At 35.7% G+C, this 19,996-nt stretch overlaps 1 protein-coding gene across 1 annotated transcript; it reads right to left on the bottom strand.

Moving 5' to 3' along the window:
• Positions 1–5,423: 5,423 nt before the first annotated feature.
• On the bottom strand, positions 5,424–9,858 carry LOC123657619. The gene has a single exon (XM_045593141.1). It carries the CDS (start codon positions 9,789–9,791, stop codon positions 5,691–5,693), a length of 4,101 nt encoding a protein of 1,366 aa, XP_045449097.1. The 5' UTR covers positions 9,792–9,858; the 3' UTR covers positions 5,424–5,690.
• Between the last annotated feature and the right edge of the window lie 10,138 nt (positions 9,859–19,996).

Here is a 19,996-nt window from a genome sequence, read left to right as displayed (position 1 = left end):
TTTTAATCAAACAATATCTCATACAATTTACATTTCCAAAGTTTTCGCGATATTTTTCAAACAATTACTGATGATTTGTAAACAAAAACCAAACTAATTATTACTGACGCAAAACCATTGTTATCTGATCTACCACTTCTTAAATTGTAAAGGAATTAAAACGATTTCAGTTATCTTATAATATTTTCATCAGCGAAAATTTCAAATATCTTATAAGATTCGTGCAATCTGGCCGGTACAGAGTACTAACTCATAAATTGTGACATTTAATCTTCTTGGCAACTTAAGCTAAATAATTTTTTATTATTTTAGGAAATAAAATTTCGTACAAAGTAAATTTATCTTAAGTGTTAATATCTTTTGGAGGATTTAAGTTGAGCTTATAACGCCGCTTAACACAGTTCAGCCTGTAACATCTCACTGCTGGGTATAGGCATCTCCATGTAGAAAAGGAGTCATTGCTTAATCCATCACGCTGCTCCATTGTGGATTGGCTCAACGCCACTTGAAACACATGACAAAAAATATATTAAAGAACCCGAGCCGATTGACGTACATGTTAACCGTGACTTGAATACGCGCTTCTCTGCACTAAAATCAAAGATTATTGCTTAGCTTATACAAAGCAGACCTTGAAATTTTATAACCTTATTTATGACCAGGTACGTGAGCTACACTTGTGCGTGTTTTGTCACCTTGTCATTTATTTTATTATAATTATAATTTTTCCTATTGGTTACTCTTGATATCCCCCAGTTTCGTTTACTTGTAATATTTTGAAAATATCAATTATTATATAATTTATTATATTCCAAATCAATCTATTGTTGTGGTAAAGTTGGGAAACAACGGGTGTCAACGCTCACGAAACAACAATGTGAATGAATAAAGTCTCAACGCTCCTTTTGACATTTACGTCGTAATGCTCATAATAGAAGTTTCAATTTTTCCTTATTAATTTAAATGTTTCCTCGCAATAACAAATGTGAATAAGAAAATAGTTAAGAGCTATCGCATATTGAGGCCATTTTTAAACTAGAATACTTTTACCCGCAACAAGCAATCCTAAGTTATTTTACCATCGTTATCAATTTAATTTTTTCCTGTTTCATTATTATACCATTTAACTTATAATCGAATAATCGCTAGTTAAGAGCCTAATGTTGCTATTACTATTTTTCGCAGCTTATATATCGCTTCCGAAACGTTGAATATGTTACAGACATGAAACAGTTCAAAATAGTTCGTGATTTTCATATATCCAAGCACGCTGGTCGCTCTCGATAGTCGCCCTCAATCGTATATCCGACGGACTTCATGAATTGCAAATGTTTTAATCTTTCACTCGTGGAATGAATGATATTGGTGTTGTGACGTTTAAGACATTTTTGATTTTTTTATTTAATTAAAAGTATAGGTTTGGCTTTTTAGTGTTTTAAATGAATAACATAAATCTTTCGTTTAATACACTCGTAGTGTACACACACATACTTTTACAGCACTTATTTAATAACGCTTAGAAGTAAGTAAGTAGTTAGTAAGGTTTATATCAACAATTATCCTCTTGACATTCAAACCTGCATTTTGTAAATAAATTAAACGTTTTACTGTTGACAAATTGAAAATTCATATAAAAACATTTTTTTAGATAACTAGGTCGGCAAACAAGCGTACAGCTCACCTGATAGTAAGCGCTTACCGTAGCTTATAGACGTCTGCAACACCAGAAGCAATTGCAAGCGCTCTGATCACCTTACTCACCTACAGAAACAAAACACTGCTCGAAAACAATATTATTTAGCTGTGATCTTCTGTGAGCCGAGACGTAGACACTGACAAAGGGACTGGTTCACAAGTTTAAAGTCGCTCAACGTGCAATGAAACGGGCTATGCTTGGGGTTTCTCTCTAAGATAGGATTAGAAATGAGACTATCCGCAAGAGAACGAAAGTAACCGACATAGCTCAATGAATTAGCTAGTTAAAGTGACAGTGGGCTGGTCATCTGTGTCGTAGGACCGATGGCCGTTGGAGCAGACGGGTCCTGGAGTGGAGACCGCGTCTTGGCAAACGCAGTGTGGGACGTCCTCCGGCCCGTTAGCCCGACGATCTACGTAAGATTGCCGGTGTAGGCTGGATGAGGATTGCGGAAAACCGGGATGTCTGACGCGAACTTGGGGAGGCCTATGCGCAGCAGTGGACTGCAAAAGGCTGAGTTGACTGACTGACTGATCTTCTGTAAGGTCGAGGTACTACGGGCTGCTCCATATTTTGAGCAGGAAATTTCCTTAAAGGTGATATTTTAAAACTACAATAATTGTTAACCGTAACCGTCACCATATACCGTAATATATGGCAACTGACATAGCCAAATATTGTATATTTAATTTACCGCGACTAAATAATTTCAGTTGTTACTATTTTTAAGGCTCATTCTTGGTATTTTTGATACAACATTAAACAAACAATACTTTTGGTTGGGTGGTGGTGAATTTTCACCTAATGAGTTAATGTTTTAATTGGTCTACAAAAATAGGAAACCGAAAAAATGGGAAGAACTAATAATCACAGTTTAACGTAGAAACGTGAAAATAATTCAAAAAAGGAAGTTAGACTGATTGAGAAAGAAATTGATAGACGTGACTTAAATTACAAGGGCTGAACGGTGACTAGAGACCCTTTTGATGAAGACTGTCAGGACGTAGCTACCGTCATAACTACGGTTAACTACAGGGGTTCTCGAGTTCTGCGTAGCGTGTCGAGTAAATTACTGAGCAATACACAACTCAAGGTGAGTTACTGGTTTTGACGTAGTTGGATAAAAAGGGCTTTCTAGGTAATTTTAATTCAAGAAAGTGGATTAACCATAGGTACTATTTTTATATTTTTTTTTACCTATAACGTAATTAATTACGCTTAAGGTGGATTTTGAGTGAATATTTATATTTCTTAATCTCTTCTTACGTCTTACGCACGTTACAAAATCCCAAATTACACTCTAAATAATATTAAAAATAAAACGATGTATATTATTTTCTAGCCAATCACAAAATACATGTCTAGCCTACGAAAACTCAATTATGTTTAGTCAGGTACAAAACTATTACCGTTTTTTACTGATACTCATAGTCCGTCCACACGATGATCTCGATATAATAATATTTAAACACAAGATGAAAGAACACATTCGCAGATTAAAAATGTTATCAAGATTTAACAAAATACTTAACGATTTTGGTTGATTTGGAGCAGATTAAAAGCTTAGGGGAAGCCTTATCTAATTATATTATAAAGTGTATTACTTGAAATATAATACTAAGTAAGATTCGATATTATATTTAACGAAATGTAATGTTAAAAAGCGAGATTTATCAGTGAATTAATGAATAAACTCCTGCAATTCAGTTATTAGTTCATCCGGTAAGTCCACCGTGGAGCAGCATATTGTATGGAACTTCCTTGTAAAAAATAAAGCTTTTAAGCAGCAATAGTATAATAACAAGGTCTTACTCAAGGTCTCTTATTTTTACTAGTACATTATTTTTCCATGACTTATAATGGTTTTGTATGTTATTATTATTTTTATTTTAACATAGTAAAATTAATTCTAATGAAAATTATTAACTACTTCCTTGCTTATATATCGCACAGGACGCTCGCAATTGGACTAACTGTAAAATTTACCTATTCATATAACCAATACCCATACAACAACAACCGCTCTAATAATAATAATAATAATAATAACAATAATAATAATAAGAATAAATGGCCGTGTGGTTCCCGGCAGAGTAGAATAGGACCACCCCTTCCTACGCCTAGGCTGTCGTAAAAGGCGACTAAGGGCAACAAAAGCTGCATAACACCTACGCAGCCTCCTTGGAGAGCGTGAGTGCCTCTCCAAGTGAGTATATTAGCACTCATGCATGTCGTGCATGTGGACAGGGGTCAGGTGACTCAATCGTCGCAGCTTAGTCTCGAATTAACTTCATTCAAGACCCTTTCCGAAGCTGAATCTTACCGGTATCTGGGTATGTCACAATGCATAGGGGTGAGGGAAGTGGACATGAAACAGGCAGTTTGTGAAATCTTTTTTTGGACGGCTGACAAAAGTTCTTCGGAGCTACTTGTCTGGAGCCAACAAGGTCCGAGCCTATAACGCTTGGGTCATGCCCACTCTCTTGTACACCTTTGGCATACTCAGATGGACTCAGACCGAACTTGACGCCCTGGACAGAAGAGTCCGCACAACTATGACGCACCATCGCATGCACCACCCTAAGTCGTCGGTCATGAGACTGTACATCCCGCGGAAGTGTGGTGGTCGAGGCATGTTAAGCGCTAAGACTATGCATAACCGCGAGGTGTGCAGCCTCAGGGCCTACTTTGAAACGAGACGGGACAGCGCTTTGCATGGTGACGTTTCAATGTGTGACAAAGGACTAACCCCCCTAGCCTTGGCCAAAGAGAACTGGCAGAAACCGGTCGTACTGAGCACCTCTGACCGGGAGACCGTATGGATGGAGAAGGAACTGCATGGACGGTTCTACAAGGCGCTTCACGCACCACACGTGGACCGTAAGGCCTCCGTGCAGTGGCTGCGATTCGGCGACCTCTTTGGGGAAACCGAAGGTTTTGTCTGTGCAATACAAGATCAGGTGGTCAAGACGAACAACTACCGAAAGCACGTCCTGAAGGATGGCACTCCCGACTTCTGTCGAGCCTGTCGTCATCCCGGTGAGTCACTCAGGCATGTGCTTTCGGGTTGTTCCGCGCTTGCTAATACTGAGTACTTGCACAAACACAACCAAGTGGCCAAGATTCTCCACCAAGAGCTCGCTCTTATGTACGGTCTCCTGGAACAGAGGATGCCCTATTACCAATACTCACCGGTGCCAGTACTCGAACGCGACGGAGTCCGGCTCTACTGGGACCTGCCTATCGCCACAGACAGGACGATACTGACGAACAAGCCTGATATCGTGGTGATGGACAGGGCACGGTCGAGGGTATTTTTAGTGGACATCACCGTTCCGCATGACGAGAACCTCGTGAAAGCCGAGACTGAGAAAAAACGTAAATATCTGGATCTGGCGCACGAGATTGTCGACATGTGGGGTGTGGGGTCTGCTGAAATAATCCCTATCGTAATATCTGCCAACGGTTTGATCCCGGTTAGCCTCGCTCACCATCTGAGGCAACTGGGGATCCGGGACGGTTCGCTCGCAGCCAGGATGCAGAAGGCGGTGTTACTTGACTCGGCTAGGATTGTCCGCCGGTTTCTCAGCCTACAGCCCTAACCCCCGGCCGTTTGATCTCCCTGCCGGAGCGTATTCCTCCACCCGCTTATATTTATATATGTAAGTATAAGTAAATGACAATGGGCCCTGTACGAGCGGGGATGCGGGAAATAAGTCTGGAGTCCTTTGTTTTAAATATAATATATTATTATTATAATTGTCTTCGATCGGAGCACGCCGCGGCGTCTTCTCGCTCTGCGATCTTGAGTCTCGACTAAGTGATAGCGTCCTGCCGTCTTGGTTGTTCTCGGGCGACTGCGGAGATCCGCGGGGCGCGAGCGTCGCCGGCGCGGTTCCCCGCCCCGCATGACGTAAGCCGCACCGCGCAGGGCACTGCGCAGCGCGACGCGTGGAGCGCGCTGTGAGCTGTGACTAATGTGCACAGCTCGGCGCTAACATCCTGCCGCCTCCACAGCAGCAGCAGCAGCATTTGTAGTGGACTGGTCTGCTATAACAGGAAGCGGACACAGTTTGTTATAGGCTCGACGTATCGTGCCTGACGTAGTGAGTACGTCGGCGACCCGTGACACGCCGTCGGTACCAGGGTACAGGCGCGTTACTCGGCCCAGCACCCATCTAGTAGGAGGCGCCTGATCATCTTTGACCAGCACCATTTCTCCAAGACGCAGCTGCTCTCCTTGTCTGCGCCATTTTTGCCTTTTTTGGAGTTCTGCAATGTATTCTGATTTATATCGTTTCCAGAAGTGACCCTTCAGAGTTTGAATTCTCATGTAGCGAGATAATGAATGTATTCTTGCAGCGTCATCATCATTATTGACCTCAGACGAAGGAAGTAGTGGAGTTCGTCCAATTAGAAAGTGAGAGGGAGTGATAGCGATTAGATCGGAAGGATCTGAAGACATTGGGGCGAGGGGCCTGGAATTTAAGATAGCCTCAATCTGTACGAGCACCGTGTTCATTTCCTCATATGTTAAATTAGCTAATGATAAAACCCGTTTTAAGTGGAATTTTACTGCCTTTACTGAACCTTCAGCAAGTCCGTTGAAATGAGGACTATAAGCCGGTGAAAATTTAAACTCGATTGCCATATCCGATACCCTATCACTGATTGTGTGTGAATTTTCTCTTAAAAATTTAGCTAATTCTTTGGATGCACCTACAAAACATCTACCATTATCAGAGTAGATGCTGGCTGGTTTTCCTCTGCGGGCTATGAACCTATGTAAAGCGGACAGAAAGGTTTCACTACTCAAATCAGTTACAAGTTCAATGTGGACTGCTTTAATGGCTAAACAGACAAATATGCATATGTATGACTTAATTAATTGGCTACCTCTGCCCTTACGATTCAATATCATGACTGGCCCTGCATAATCCACAGCCGTGTTTAAAAATGGATAATCAGAATGTATTCGTTGTGGTGGCAAATTCCCCATGATTGGTTGTATAGTTTTTCCTGAAAATCTACAACATTTAACACAATTATGTACAACCTTTCGCGCAAGATTCCTACCACCAACAACCCAAAATTTATGTCTTATAGTTGCTAATAATAATTGTGGGCCTGCATGCTTTAATAATATATGATAATGAATGAAGATAAGATTTGTAATGTGATGGGATGAGTGAAGTAATATGGGATGTTTTATGTCATAATCATAAAATGAATTTAATAATCTGCCTCCAACACGTAATAAATCTTGTTTTATATTAAAAAATGGACTTAAACTACTTAATGAATTCTTAATGGGTAACTGTTTACCATTTTTTAGTAAGTTATATTCTCTATGATACATTTCACGTTGTGCAAATCTACATAAAGATATTAATGCCGAATTTAATTCTTGTAATTTTAAATGACCAGTACGCTTAGCAGACTTACGACGACAAATATTATGAATGAAACGATGAACATAAGCTATAACTCGCTGTAACTTATTAAAATTAGAAAATCTCTTTATAAAATTTGAATAATAAGTAAAGTGATCATTTCTTTCACTTACTATGTGACATTGTACTTTAAATTCGGGCAAGTCCTTGTCATTAATATGATTGGGTTGAACAGGCCACTCAGAACTTTCAAACCTGAGAAAGGGTGGACCTGACCACCATAAACTAGAATTATTTAATTGCTTAGCATCTGCACCTCGTGAACCTACATCAGCTGGGTTCATAATGGTAGGCACATACCGCCACATTAATGGCTGAGTTCTATCAAGAATCTCCTGAATTCTGTTAAAAACAAATGGCTTAAGTAAATGATTATTTGGGGATTTTATCCATCCTAAAACAATAGTTGAATCACACCAATATGTATAGCTATTAATATGCAATCTAAGAGAAGAAACTACCTTTTCTGCTAGTCTAGCGGCAAGTAACGCGCCACATAGTTCTAGCCGTGGTACTGTTGTTGGCTTTATAGGAGCCACACGACTCTTTGCTGTGACCAAGTGTACTGAAACATCATTGTTGACAGACACTGACTTAATATAGACACAAGCTGAATAAGCATGTATTGATGCATCACTAAATGTATGAAGCTCAATTTTTAAAGGGTTGGTACAAATAACATGTCTTGGATTTTTTATATTATTTAAATAAAGAAGTGAATCAATAAATTTATTCCAAATAATCTGAGTATCAGCAGGAACTACTTCATCCCATGTAATTTTAGTTGACCATAATTTTTGTAAAATTAACTTTGCTGCAAGTAAACATGGATTAACTAAACCTAATGGGTCAAAAATTTGTGACACAATGCATAATATAATTCGTTTTGTAATTGGTGTACTTAACTTAATGTTCACAGCAAATAATAATTTATCTTCTTTACAAGACCATAGTAATCCTAATGTTTTTGAATATTCATTGTTACTCAAATTAAGTAAACCATCACTACTGTTTCCATCAATAACCTTGTCAAGAATTTGTGGTTGATTGGAATACCACTTTCGTAAATAAAATTGACCCTTCTTTAACTGACTAATAACACCCTTACAAATCTCTACTAATTCAGCCTCAGTGGACCCCCCAGTGATTAAATCGTCGACGTAAAAGTCGTGCTGAATTACTTCAGAAACAACCCTACTAGAACATTCCAATCCTAACTGTTTTAAACATCTAGTCGCAAGATAAGGGGCTGACGCTGTTCCATATGTGACAGTTTTAAGTTTGTATACTTTGAGTTCTTCATGAGGCTCACATCTCCATAAAACCTGCTGCAATGAACATTGATTTTCGGTAACCTTTATAGCTCTATACATTTTTTTAACGTCCGCAGTCGCGACAAACTTGTGTTGACGCATTCTAATGAGAATACTAATCAGGTCATCCTGCACAGTCGGACCAACCATCTGAATATTATTGAATGATATACCTGTTGTCGTGACCGCAGAGGCATCGAAAACAACACGTAATTTAGTCGACAAACTAGTCTCGCGAAGAACCCCATGGTGTGGTAATATGTAATGAGGTGTGTCATTTTTAGGGCTAATGTTTTCACTTATGTGACCTAAAGCAATGTATTCATTCATAAAGTTACAGTATTGTTCTTTGAACAATGGATCTCTATGAAATCTGCGTTCTAAAGACAAAAATCTAGTGAGAGCTTGTTCATAAGAACCACCTAATTTATTAGGATTTTCCTTTAATGGAATAGTAACGACAAAACGCCCATTGGATTCACGAGTGGTATTTTGTGTTGTTTGTGAGTGTGTCTCCCACTCACGATTAGTTACTGAATCTAATTTATTTGAAATAATATGTATAATGAGCATGTCCCAGTGTTCAGTCTGTAGACCCAATGAATTTAAAGCTCTTAAGTTTTTGTTCACCATGTCAATAAGATGACGTAAAGACTTAGCAGATTCCTTAACCAATGGTTCGATATTAAATAACGCCAGAATATGATTATTAACTAACAGTCTTTTATTACTAAAACGATCACAAAGTAAATCCCATGCTACTTCATAATTATCAGATGAAAACTCAAGAGAACGTATAATCACAGCGGCACTATCTTTTAATGCTGCTCTCAAATAATGAAATTTGTTAATTTTAGGCATAGATTTGTCATTATGTATGAGTGAACAAAATGTGTCATGAAATTCCAGCCAGTCACGATATTGCCCCGTAAATGTGGGTAAATGAATTGTAGGTAATTTTAACTGAGAGACTGATTCGTGTGCCCTACAAGAACCTGTGACTGAGTTGAAGCAGTCCCCGGTGCCCGCAGAGTTGTCACCACGTACCAGCAATTCTTTAGCAAGCGCGATAGAGCCGAAGTATTGAGCCTCGTACAATTCACGCTCACCAAACTGATCCTCTGGAATGTCACAATTAACTTCTATTTCAGACTGAACGTTATCAAATTCTACATAAAGTTCTAGAATTTTATCTAATCTAACAGTGAGCTCATTATGTTGAATCGTGCTTAATTTCTTTAAATTCTCTAATCCGCTTAAATAGTTTTTAAATTGAGTCAACTTGGCTTTAAAGGAAGCTCTTTTTTTAATAAGGATCTTAATATCCATTTGTAACTAATAATAAACTTATAATAATGCAAAAAAAAGCGACAATAATGTAGGCTATAAATTATGTTAGTATTAAGCAAAGCTATGCTTAACAAAATGGCGCCCGTGTCAGCGAATAGATACCTAATTAATTAAATAAATAAATTATAAATACACACAGAATCAGCAATAATTTGGTTAAGGGTATAAAAGCAAATGTGCAATACTTAAATTAGCTGAAGATTTGCAAAAGCGTGTGCAGGCAACTTAAAACAAGCACGTGCACGTTGTAAGCGACACGCGGTAGCTTAAGCCAAGCCGAGCGCCAGCGAGCCGCCGCCCCGCCACGCCCGACCGCGTGCTTTTTATCTAAGAAAAAAAAAGATGAATTTGATGTTAAATTAATACTATGAACACTGCACTTGCACAAAATGGCTGTTTAAATTCTTATATGAATCTGAGAATAGGTACCTAAATGATCGGGACAAGTAATTATTACAAGTAGATACGTTAATGTACACGTATGTAATGTTTATAATGTTATAAGAAAAATGTAATAATGAAAAATAATATTGTTTTAAAAATGAATTATAAATCACGCATGGATGCATGTATGCATGGACATATAAAGATCCAGAAGTTGATGGAATAGGAATAAAATTGGAACGAACTCACAATAACGCTACTCCTTCAGGTCTACGCTAATTCCCTGATGTGACGGTGGTGTAGGTGTGGTCATCTTCCTAGTTCCTTTCCTCGTGGAATTTTCCAGACACGTGGCCGCGATCCTTTTTCGTTTCATCTTCGATTTCATCCAGCTCAAGGACCAGAAATGTACGAGCGGGGATGCGGGAAATAAGTCTGGAGTCCTTTGTTTTAAATATAATATATTATTATTATAATTGTCTTCGATCGGAGCACGCCGCGGCGTCTTCTCGCTCTGCGATCTTGAGTCTCGACTAAGTGATAGCGTCCTGCCGTCTTGGTTGTTCTCGGGCGACTGCGGAGATCCGCGGGGCGCGAGCGTCACCGGCGCGGTTCCCCGCCCCGCATGACGTAAGCCGCACCGCGCAGGGCACTGCGCAGCGCGACGCGTGGAGCGCGCTGTGAGCTGTGAATAATGTGCACAGCTCGGCGCTAACAGGCCCTTTACTATGGAAAAATACCCCACGGCGGACAAAGCTGAAACATATTTTAATTGAAAGCTATTAACCTATAGTTTTGCTTAGCAAAGAGGCATTATTGTGGCGTATGGGAATATCGAAATATTACATTTATAATTCAGTTATGGTGATCGTATTATTTAAATGTTTTGTACACTATGTAAATGTTTAGTACTGTATGTAGATATATTTTGTGTTATTTGACGACTAGCTTGGTATAGCGGTTGAAATGACAAACTTAAGAGGTTGTGGTTTATCAAATATGAAGAGGGACGAAGTCTTCCGTCAGACATTGTCTCGCTAATCTAAGTTTTTTCTCCAAAGTTCTTCTAGATATTTTAAACAATGTTGCCAATCGCTCATTTGGTTCTCCAGTCCTTATTTTTGCAAGATATATGCCCAAAACTGTAGCAGGTTTTTGTGATCTTACTCTTAAAGATGGTGTTTGATCTAAAATGTTTTTAAATTGATATTTTGTTAAAAATGTCCAAAAATGGAATTCATTGTCATCAAATCTGTCTAAGTTTTCGAAATTCTATTTTCTTTCTAGACCCCATTTATAAATGTTAATAATGTCTAGCATATAATCACTGTTAAAATCGTGGTGATTCTTGGTGATTTCCAATAATGCAAAAGATAACGGGAAGGTTCAAATAACGCACAGATCGCGACGACAGACGACGGAGAACTGCGACCGAACGCTGCGCGTACGCAGCGAAACCGGTTTTTTATTATCTAAGTACCTTCCCCTCCTACCTCGGCAGCAGTTCAGTGCCATGCCAAACATGTTTTAACTGTTATAGCCGTATAGAAAAACAAACATTATGATTTATTAATAAAATAATAAGAGAAAATACTAATTATGAAAATATCATTATCTCAGCTTTCCCATTAGTTATGGGACTAAAAAATACACAGTTGTAAATTCCGTAACATTATCTAAAAACTTTTACAAATTTCGTTTGTGTCCGCTAGTAGGGCAAAAGTGGGGAAAAAAGTTCCCAATGTCTTTTACTATATTATTTATATAAGTAGTTATTATAATATATGTATCTATTATGTATTGGGCGGGCGGAGTGACATTCAGTAGAATAATAATAAATACTCTTTATTGTACACCACAAAGAAACATTATAAAAAAAATGATACATGCAAAGAAAGATGTACAAAGGCGGTCTTATCGCTAAGAACGATTTCTTCCAGACAACCTTTGGGCATAGGACACTGCGCAGAAAAAGAGAAGTGGTAGGGAAGTGTACAAACAGTTGATAAAGAATTGGCATATAGATAACAAAGTTACAAACAAACACTCTAGTGTAGTGGTTCAATACCCAGTCGAGATAAATATTTGTATTTGGAAAAATATTTGTTTAAGCTGTAGGTCACGGTTGTTGTCATAAATACCTGACAGCGATCCTTACTCATAGTAAGGAATATATCTGCCAACCCGCAGTGGAGCAGTGTGGTGGATTAAGCTCTAATCATTCTCCTACATGGAGAAAGAGGCCTATAGCAGTGAGATGCTACAAGATGAATCGTAATAGCCAGGATTATTTACTTTTCATTGTAAAAAGTGTAATATATGTAATGTTTGTAAAATAAGAGGGAGATGTCTTGATTTTTGTAATGATAACAAAAAATGTAACGAATTTAAACATTCAAAAATAAAATTTAGACAATACATACACTAACTAAAATATATATCAAATCTGAGAAATAGGGCAAGTGAGCGAATAAATCTTGGTTAAGCTTTGAAGAGGAAATCTCACGCTCCTGACCTTTTTTCCGGCGATAAAGACATCGTTCATCACTAATATATTATCATGTTGGTCAAATGATAAATACTTAAACAAAATACAAACACACTCAGCTGTAGTTATGTTTATATATCTATGATTATATATAATAGCCTAACATAAAAACTTAATAATTTTGTTTCATATTGTAGGTTTCTATTATATTATGAAACTGTGTGGCCCAATTTTTTTAAATATCGATATAAAATATATTTACCTAGTTAATTTTGTTTTGTTATAGCCAACACAATTTGACATTCACCTCAAATACGCCTATTCCATGTAATTTATTGATAAGTCTAATACGCTTAGCGTTAACATAGTCTACAATGTCAGCACATATAATATAAAACAAGTTTCGGACTCTGGAAGAAAACACGAGCGAAAATATCGATACTATTGATATTACTGATTATATTTTATAATTTTCAAGCAAATGGTGCTCGAGAATTTTCTTGTTCAAATCAGGAATAGTAATCAAAATTTACTGACATTTTTATGTGCTCCAACAGATACAGACGTCATTTCTTGTCAATTAATTATTTAAAATGAAATTAATAAAATGAGAAATTAAAATATCTGGCGTAAATAGTGGCTGCAATTTAGTTGTAATGAATTATTTAAAGTTGCATAAACACTATTTTCATTGAAACTTGTTATATCTCGAGGCACTTGCAGTAGCTATTATACCTAAACCATGCTTATTTTAAAAATTTATACTGAATTTAGAACACAAGTTTTTAGTACTAAATGCTTAAAACTTTGCAGGAGCGAGTTCAAAATGCACTCGAAAGCGAGTTACTGCGAGGTATATAAAGGTTTAACTTATTTTGGGACGCGATTCCATATATGTTGTATCGTACTTTTGTAATTTGGAATTGTTAAAATTATCTTCAGCAGCCGCTGACAGTTTTCTACAGTAAGCAGTTAGGTACATGTCTAAGCAATAAAATAAGCAAATAAATTAAAAGTAAAAAAACCTTTTTAAGAAACAAGCTTTTATTTAAATGCTCTAAAACGAAAAAAAAATAATTTTTATTTTAAAACTTTTACTATCTACTTATAAAGTCATTACATAATTTATAAGATATAAAACCTTCTCACGAGATTTGAGTACTCGTATTTCCTTCATCACTCATTATCATCACTTCAGCCTATTGCAATCCACTGCTGGACATAGGCTTCCACAAGTTAGGGACAAAAATGGCGTGAACTCATGTTTGTTGCACATAGTCCTATTTCCTTAGTTTGAAAATTTTAATATTTAAAATCAATCATATCAAGTTATTTAATTTATTTGTTTATCTGGACAAGTAAATCTCGGTATTACAGTTTTCAGGACAAAGCCTGTTAGGATAGCTAGTATATAATATAAATAATAATTTTGACTAAGGTCTAAGTTTTACTATCGAATGTACAACATAACTTGGTCGCGGCAACAAAAACTTTTTAGTTAGATATGCGTATAGACTTAAATTGGTTTTCCACTTTTAAATATTAATCATTAAAAAAAACTTAAAAGTTTTATAATGAAAGAGCTAAATAGAAACGTTATCCATGAAAGGAAATAAAATTGCTATCAAATTGTGTCGTTCGTAGCAGTTTACAGCTTTAAGAGATGCTCGAGCTGAAGTAAAGTTTTATTGTGAACGTTTTGTTGAAAGATTTATCTATATATTTCTATGTCGTTCGGTATTTCAACTAGTGTGGTTACTATGGTACTACAACTGGTTGTAGTTTATTATTCCTATATACATTAATGTATATAGAAATAATGTTCGCTAATTACTTTAACCTATTGTAGTCCACCACTGCACATAGGTCTCCCCAAGTTCGCTCCAAGCATTCCGGTTTTCTACAATCCTCCCAGCCTCCATTGGCTAGCTTACGTAGATCGTCGGTCCACCGGACTGGAGGGCGACCCGCACTGCGTTTGCTTAAACGCGGTCACGGTCCTGTGGAAAGAATAACCATATAATTATTTTATTTTCTTATACATATATAACAATTATGATACTGCTATGTTGAATTTGTGTAGATTTTTTAGTGTTACCTATTTACGTTTTGTAATTAGCCCTGGACACTATGAGCTTATATCTTTATAGATAATTACAATTTATCTATAACGGTAAGATAATCAAAACTTGCTTAATTTTTTATTAAAACTTACACCAAATGATAATATATTCAATGGTATGTAATAGCATGAATACAAAAAATATGTCACAAAGTCAACAGATTCAATGATTATCAATTAATTACAATATAATTTTAATATAGAAAGAATTAAATTAAATAAGAAACCCGGAAATTGAAAAAGTTATTTTTACCCACCTAAGAGGAGCATAAATTCGATTAAATCACTCAATTTACACCGCTAATTAATGTGTTGTGAAAGTTCGTAGAAACGATAAATTAAATTCTGTGACTTTAATGATGTACAAAACTTCCATGTAACGAAAATTGTTGTGAATAAGAAAAGTGAAAATATTTTTGTGACAAATGGCAAATATTTTTGTGACATCATTCAGGTAATTTCAATAACAATTTTTATTTTATTTACTTCTATTTTTTCAATATGACCTAACTTTTCTTTTATGTAGAATGATATAAGTAGTAGAGACGCCGTGTTGGCGCAACGGTCACAGACATGGATTGTGCCTGTTGCGCTGGCGGTTGCGGGTTGGATCCCCGCACATGACAAACATTTGTATTGGCCATACATGTGTTTGCCGTGGTCTGGGTGTTTGTGCAGTCCTTGTGGGTCTCCCCACCATGCCTCGGCGAGCACGTTAAGCCGTCGGTCCCGGTTGTTATCATCTACGCCTGATAGCGATCGTTACTCATAGTAGGGAATATATCCGCCAACCCGCATTGGGGTAGCGTGGTGGATTAAGATCCTTCCCCAACATGGGGAAAGAGGCCTATGCCCAGTAGTGGGATATTACAGGCTGAAGCGATCTAAGTAGTATAATAGAATGTAGGTAATAGTATTTTACATAAACTTAAACATAATAATATCAGTAGCATTAATGAAACCCGAATTAGTATTCATTGGATGTACCAAGTGTTACAAATAAACCTATAGCTAAACATTTTTGAATATCATATCAAAAATTGACCGCTCCAGCGGGTACATCGTTCCATAGCTTAATTGGCTAGAGCGCCGACACGGTCAGTCGGAGACACGGGTTCGAACCCCGCTGGAGCGGTCAATTTTTGATATGATATTCAAAAATGTTTAGAATTCCTAATGCGTGGGTAACACAAAAATAAAACCTATAGCTAAGTCAATATGGTCAATATGGACTAATTGCATCTTAAAAGATTTTTGTTGTTTATTTTTAATGAAATCTTAGTGTTTACTCAAGTATTAGGAATGCATAATATTGTTAATATTTTTTTTTTTCTATATAGGGTTATTTATATGTAGGTTAAGAATTCTACCGCACTGAAACCTATATCTGTTTTGCAATGATATGCTTTAATAAGTAGGATAATAGATGCATTAAAATTTAGTTACACATGTATAAAGTCATTAACTATTTGTTATATACATATTTTGACAGATTAAAAAAATGTGCTACAGCACTATGCTATAATTATACGGGAGACACTATACTCGTACATTCAATAATTTCGCATTTCGCGAACTTCAGTACGCATGTTATTACTGTTGTAAACTACTAGTAAGTGCGATGACGCTTCGTAGACCAAACCGCAGGACGTGCCTGGCCGGCAACCCGCTTATACAGTATCGGAGTGTTAGCATATAATACAGAGAGATTTAGGCTGTTTAGACTTCGCAGTTTAGTGGCTGTATAGTTGATACACCTTAAGATATTCGAAATGACCAGAAATAATAAGGTTCCATAATTATGACCATTGTTTTTTTTTTTAATTAGTATCTTGCTTGTTATTTCATGACCGATTTTAAATTATAAATAAATTCAGTCTTCAACGGCACCCTTGAATGTTAATAGGAAGAAGTTTAAAGAAGATAAAATAAATTCGAATGACAAATATAAATTACAAAAAAAAAAAACAACAAAAATTAAATTTGTTAGTTAGAGAGAATGGGAATAACTTCATGTAAATAAATTTTTTAATAAAATACTAATTTATGGAAATTTACTTATCTAAATAACGGTTGTAACATGACAGCTAACATCACGTGCATAAAGTACGTAACGTGTTCGACTTCCTAGCTACGTTCCTTCGAAATTCAAATTCTTTAGATGAAATAGATCACGTTGCCGCCAACAAAAATCCTAGCCCATGCAATACTTATTCAATTTTCTGAGAGACTTTCGGAAATGTAATTAATATAGAAATTACAATAATGAAGTCGAAAGAGTAAGAGATAATTACCGTAAACTTAAAATAGTAATAAACAATAAACGCTTCAAATTCAATGTCAAGTGTCACACTGTTTTTTTTAACACAGTGGTCGTACCTAAAAAAAAACTTTTTTTTTGATTGATTTAAGTAAGTCAAAAACAAGGAGTGAGAAAGTAAGAAGGTTAAATTAAGTCTATCGCTTTAAATTATCTGCTTAATTCTGACGTCGACACTCGGCGAACAACGTCTGCTCAGTGTTAATGCAGGTGCGGAAAATAATTTATTTCTTCTGAGTTTTGAGACTCTCATCATGATCTTATCATTAGAGTTTGGTATTGGTTAAAAGTTGATGCAAAATATGTATTTATCTTTTGGAACGAAGTTCCTTATGGGGCGTTTCGGACCCGAGCCGTCAAAAAACGTCCGAAACGTTAATAATAATTGTGTTTGCTGGCAAATGAAAAAAAACCGACTTGAATTACATCGACAAGTAATACAACGTAGGTAGACGAAAAAATAGTCAAGTAAATACGCATTATCAAAGATTACTCCAATTAGATTACAATTATTTTTTGTTAAATGGTCTTTAATGAATAAGGCTACGGCAAAATGATGAAAACTTGTCCGCACTATTTATGTGCACTTATTCACATTCTGAAAATATCTCGTATATTCGGGTAAATGCTATTTTTTTATACACATTTTTTTCTTATTCTTGAAATCTGTTCTTTTAATAAACAAACATTTAAATTAATTTTCAAGGATAGAAAGAAAAATTAATAAATGTTTATCTTAAAAATAAGGTCAGATTCTGCTTTTAGGAATTTGACATTTTTCCAATTTTCTTGTATTCTGTACGTTGAACAAGCAACGGACTAATCTTACAGTAGCTATAGAAATATCGAGAATATCGAGCAACAAACTTTATTTCAAAGAGGCAATTTCGCAGCTTGTTGACATACCCTGAATTAGTTATAACTTCAGCTTCGAATAGAGTGAGAATGTAAAACAAGACAGTAACTTGCCGACCACAACTACTGAGGTAGAAGTTATGGTTTAGAAATGCTTATAAAAATAGCTTTAATGTTTTATGTGTAGTATTACATAAAAAAAAAAATAATAATATTCTTTATTGCACACCATTAAAAGATACAAACATAATTGTGTTTGCTCGCAAACGAAAAAAAACCGACTTCATTTACATCGACGAGTAATACAACGTAGATCGACGAAAAAATAGTCAAGTAACTACGCGTTATCAAAGATATCTCAAAAAGTAGTTATCAGATCTCAATAAAATTTATATGTGACCACATGACAAATACCAGCTTTCGATTAAATTAAAAATGATTAAAATCGGTATACCCAGTAAAAAGTTATTGCGGATTTTCAAGAAGTTCCCTCGATTTCTCTAGGATCCCATCATTAGATCCTGGTTTCCTTATCATGGTACTAAACTAAGGATAACTTCTTTGCAACAAAAAAAAAAATTATCAAAATCGGTACACCCGGTAAAAAGTTATTGCGGATTTTCATGAGTTTTCCTCGATTTCTCTGAGATCCCATCATCAGATCCTGGTTTCCTTATCATGGTACTAAATTAGGGATATCTTCTTTCCAACAAAAAAAGAATTATCAAAATCGGTACATCGAGTAGAAAGTTATGCGGTATAAACAACGTAGGTCGACGAAAAAAGCGTCAAGTAAAAATGCATTATTAGATATAACTCGAAAAGTAGTTATTAGATCTCAAACAAATTTAAATGGGACCAATTGACACACACTACCTTTTCATTAAAAAAAAATTGTCGAAATTGGTCCACACGGTCAAAAGTTCTGATGTAACATACATAAAAAAATTAATACAGTTGAATTGAGAACCTCCTCCTTTTTTGGAAGTCGGTTAAAAAGTAGTATAATTAGAGGAAGATGTACAGACAACCTTTGGGTATAGCACAGCGCATAGAAAAGCGGTTAGGAAGTGTACAAATAATTGTTATAGATATTAGAATACAGCACAATAGATTATAAAATTATATATACATACATAAGCTTACACAGTTACATATATTCACATATACACATATACTCACCATACATACATGCCACTTCACTTTGATTCTTTTTATCCCTTTTCTCTGAAAAATAAATCAATTGTTATATTGTTAATTAATTTAATTTTTTGACTTTTCAAATGACATCCCTGGTTATTATTATTATTGGAAACATTATTGATAAATGTATTAAATAATTATATAAGGAATTTAAGTGTATTTGTGTATTTTATATATACGTATAACTAAGTTGTTTATGTAAAAAAACCAAGCTTATGTAGCTTATAAATCTATGTAAGGTACTATTAAATTATATAAATCTATATTAACATCGAATTTAAAATATAACACATAAAATTAATTGTAAACCTAGTATGGCAACAGATCTGACGCAAAAGTTTAGAACACACTGATTACTCCGACATTTTAATGAGCGTTAATGTTCTAGTTTGCAAACATGTGTAAGCGGTATTAATTTATCTCGTGTATAACAAAATGCGTCGAGTTAGAATTACCGCCAGTAGACGGACCGACTAATGTAATTTAACAACAAAACTTTAGCAGAAATAATTGGAATTAAAACTAAAGTATAATTATACTTGTATTGCTACAGAAGTGGATAAGAGTTTAATGATTGAGAAATTTCCTCCCAAGGACAAACCAGAGTTTTATCGCATTAACTGGATAAAAATTTCTTACAGACGTTCAAGTACAGTTAGAACAAAAGTAAGAATGAAACTTTAATCTTTTAATATAAAATGACATACTAGGTTTTTTACACAATTTTTGAAGTACAGTTTCATTCATCATGCCTAAGAAAAAAAAGCTTAACGTTATTCATTTTGCTATGTTCATCATTTCATCATTTCAGC

Source organism: Melitaea cinxia, chromosome 11 (genome assembly GCF_905220565.1).
Source record: "Melitaea cinxia chromosome 11, ilMelCinx1.1, whole genome shotgun sequence".
In the NCBI taxonomy this organism is placed as follows: Eukaryota; Metazoa; Arthropoda; class Insecta; order Lepidoptera; family Nymphalidae; genus Melitaea; species Melitaea cinxia.
The sequence above is the reverse complement of the archived record's forward strand: the minus strand, read 5'-3'. Positions and strand labels throughout refer to the sequence as shown.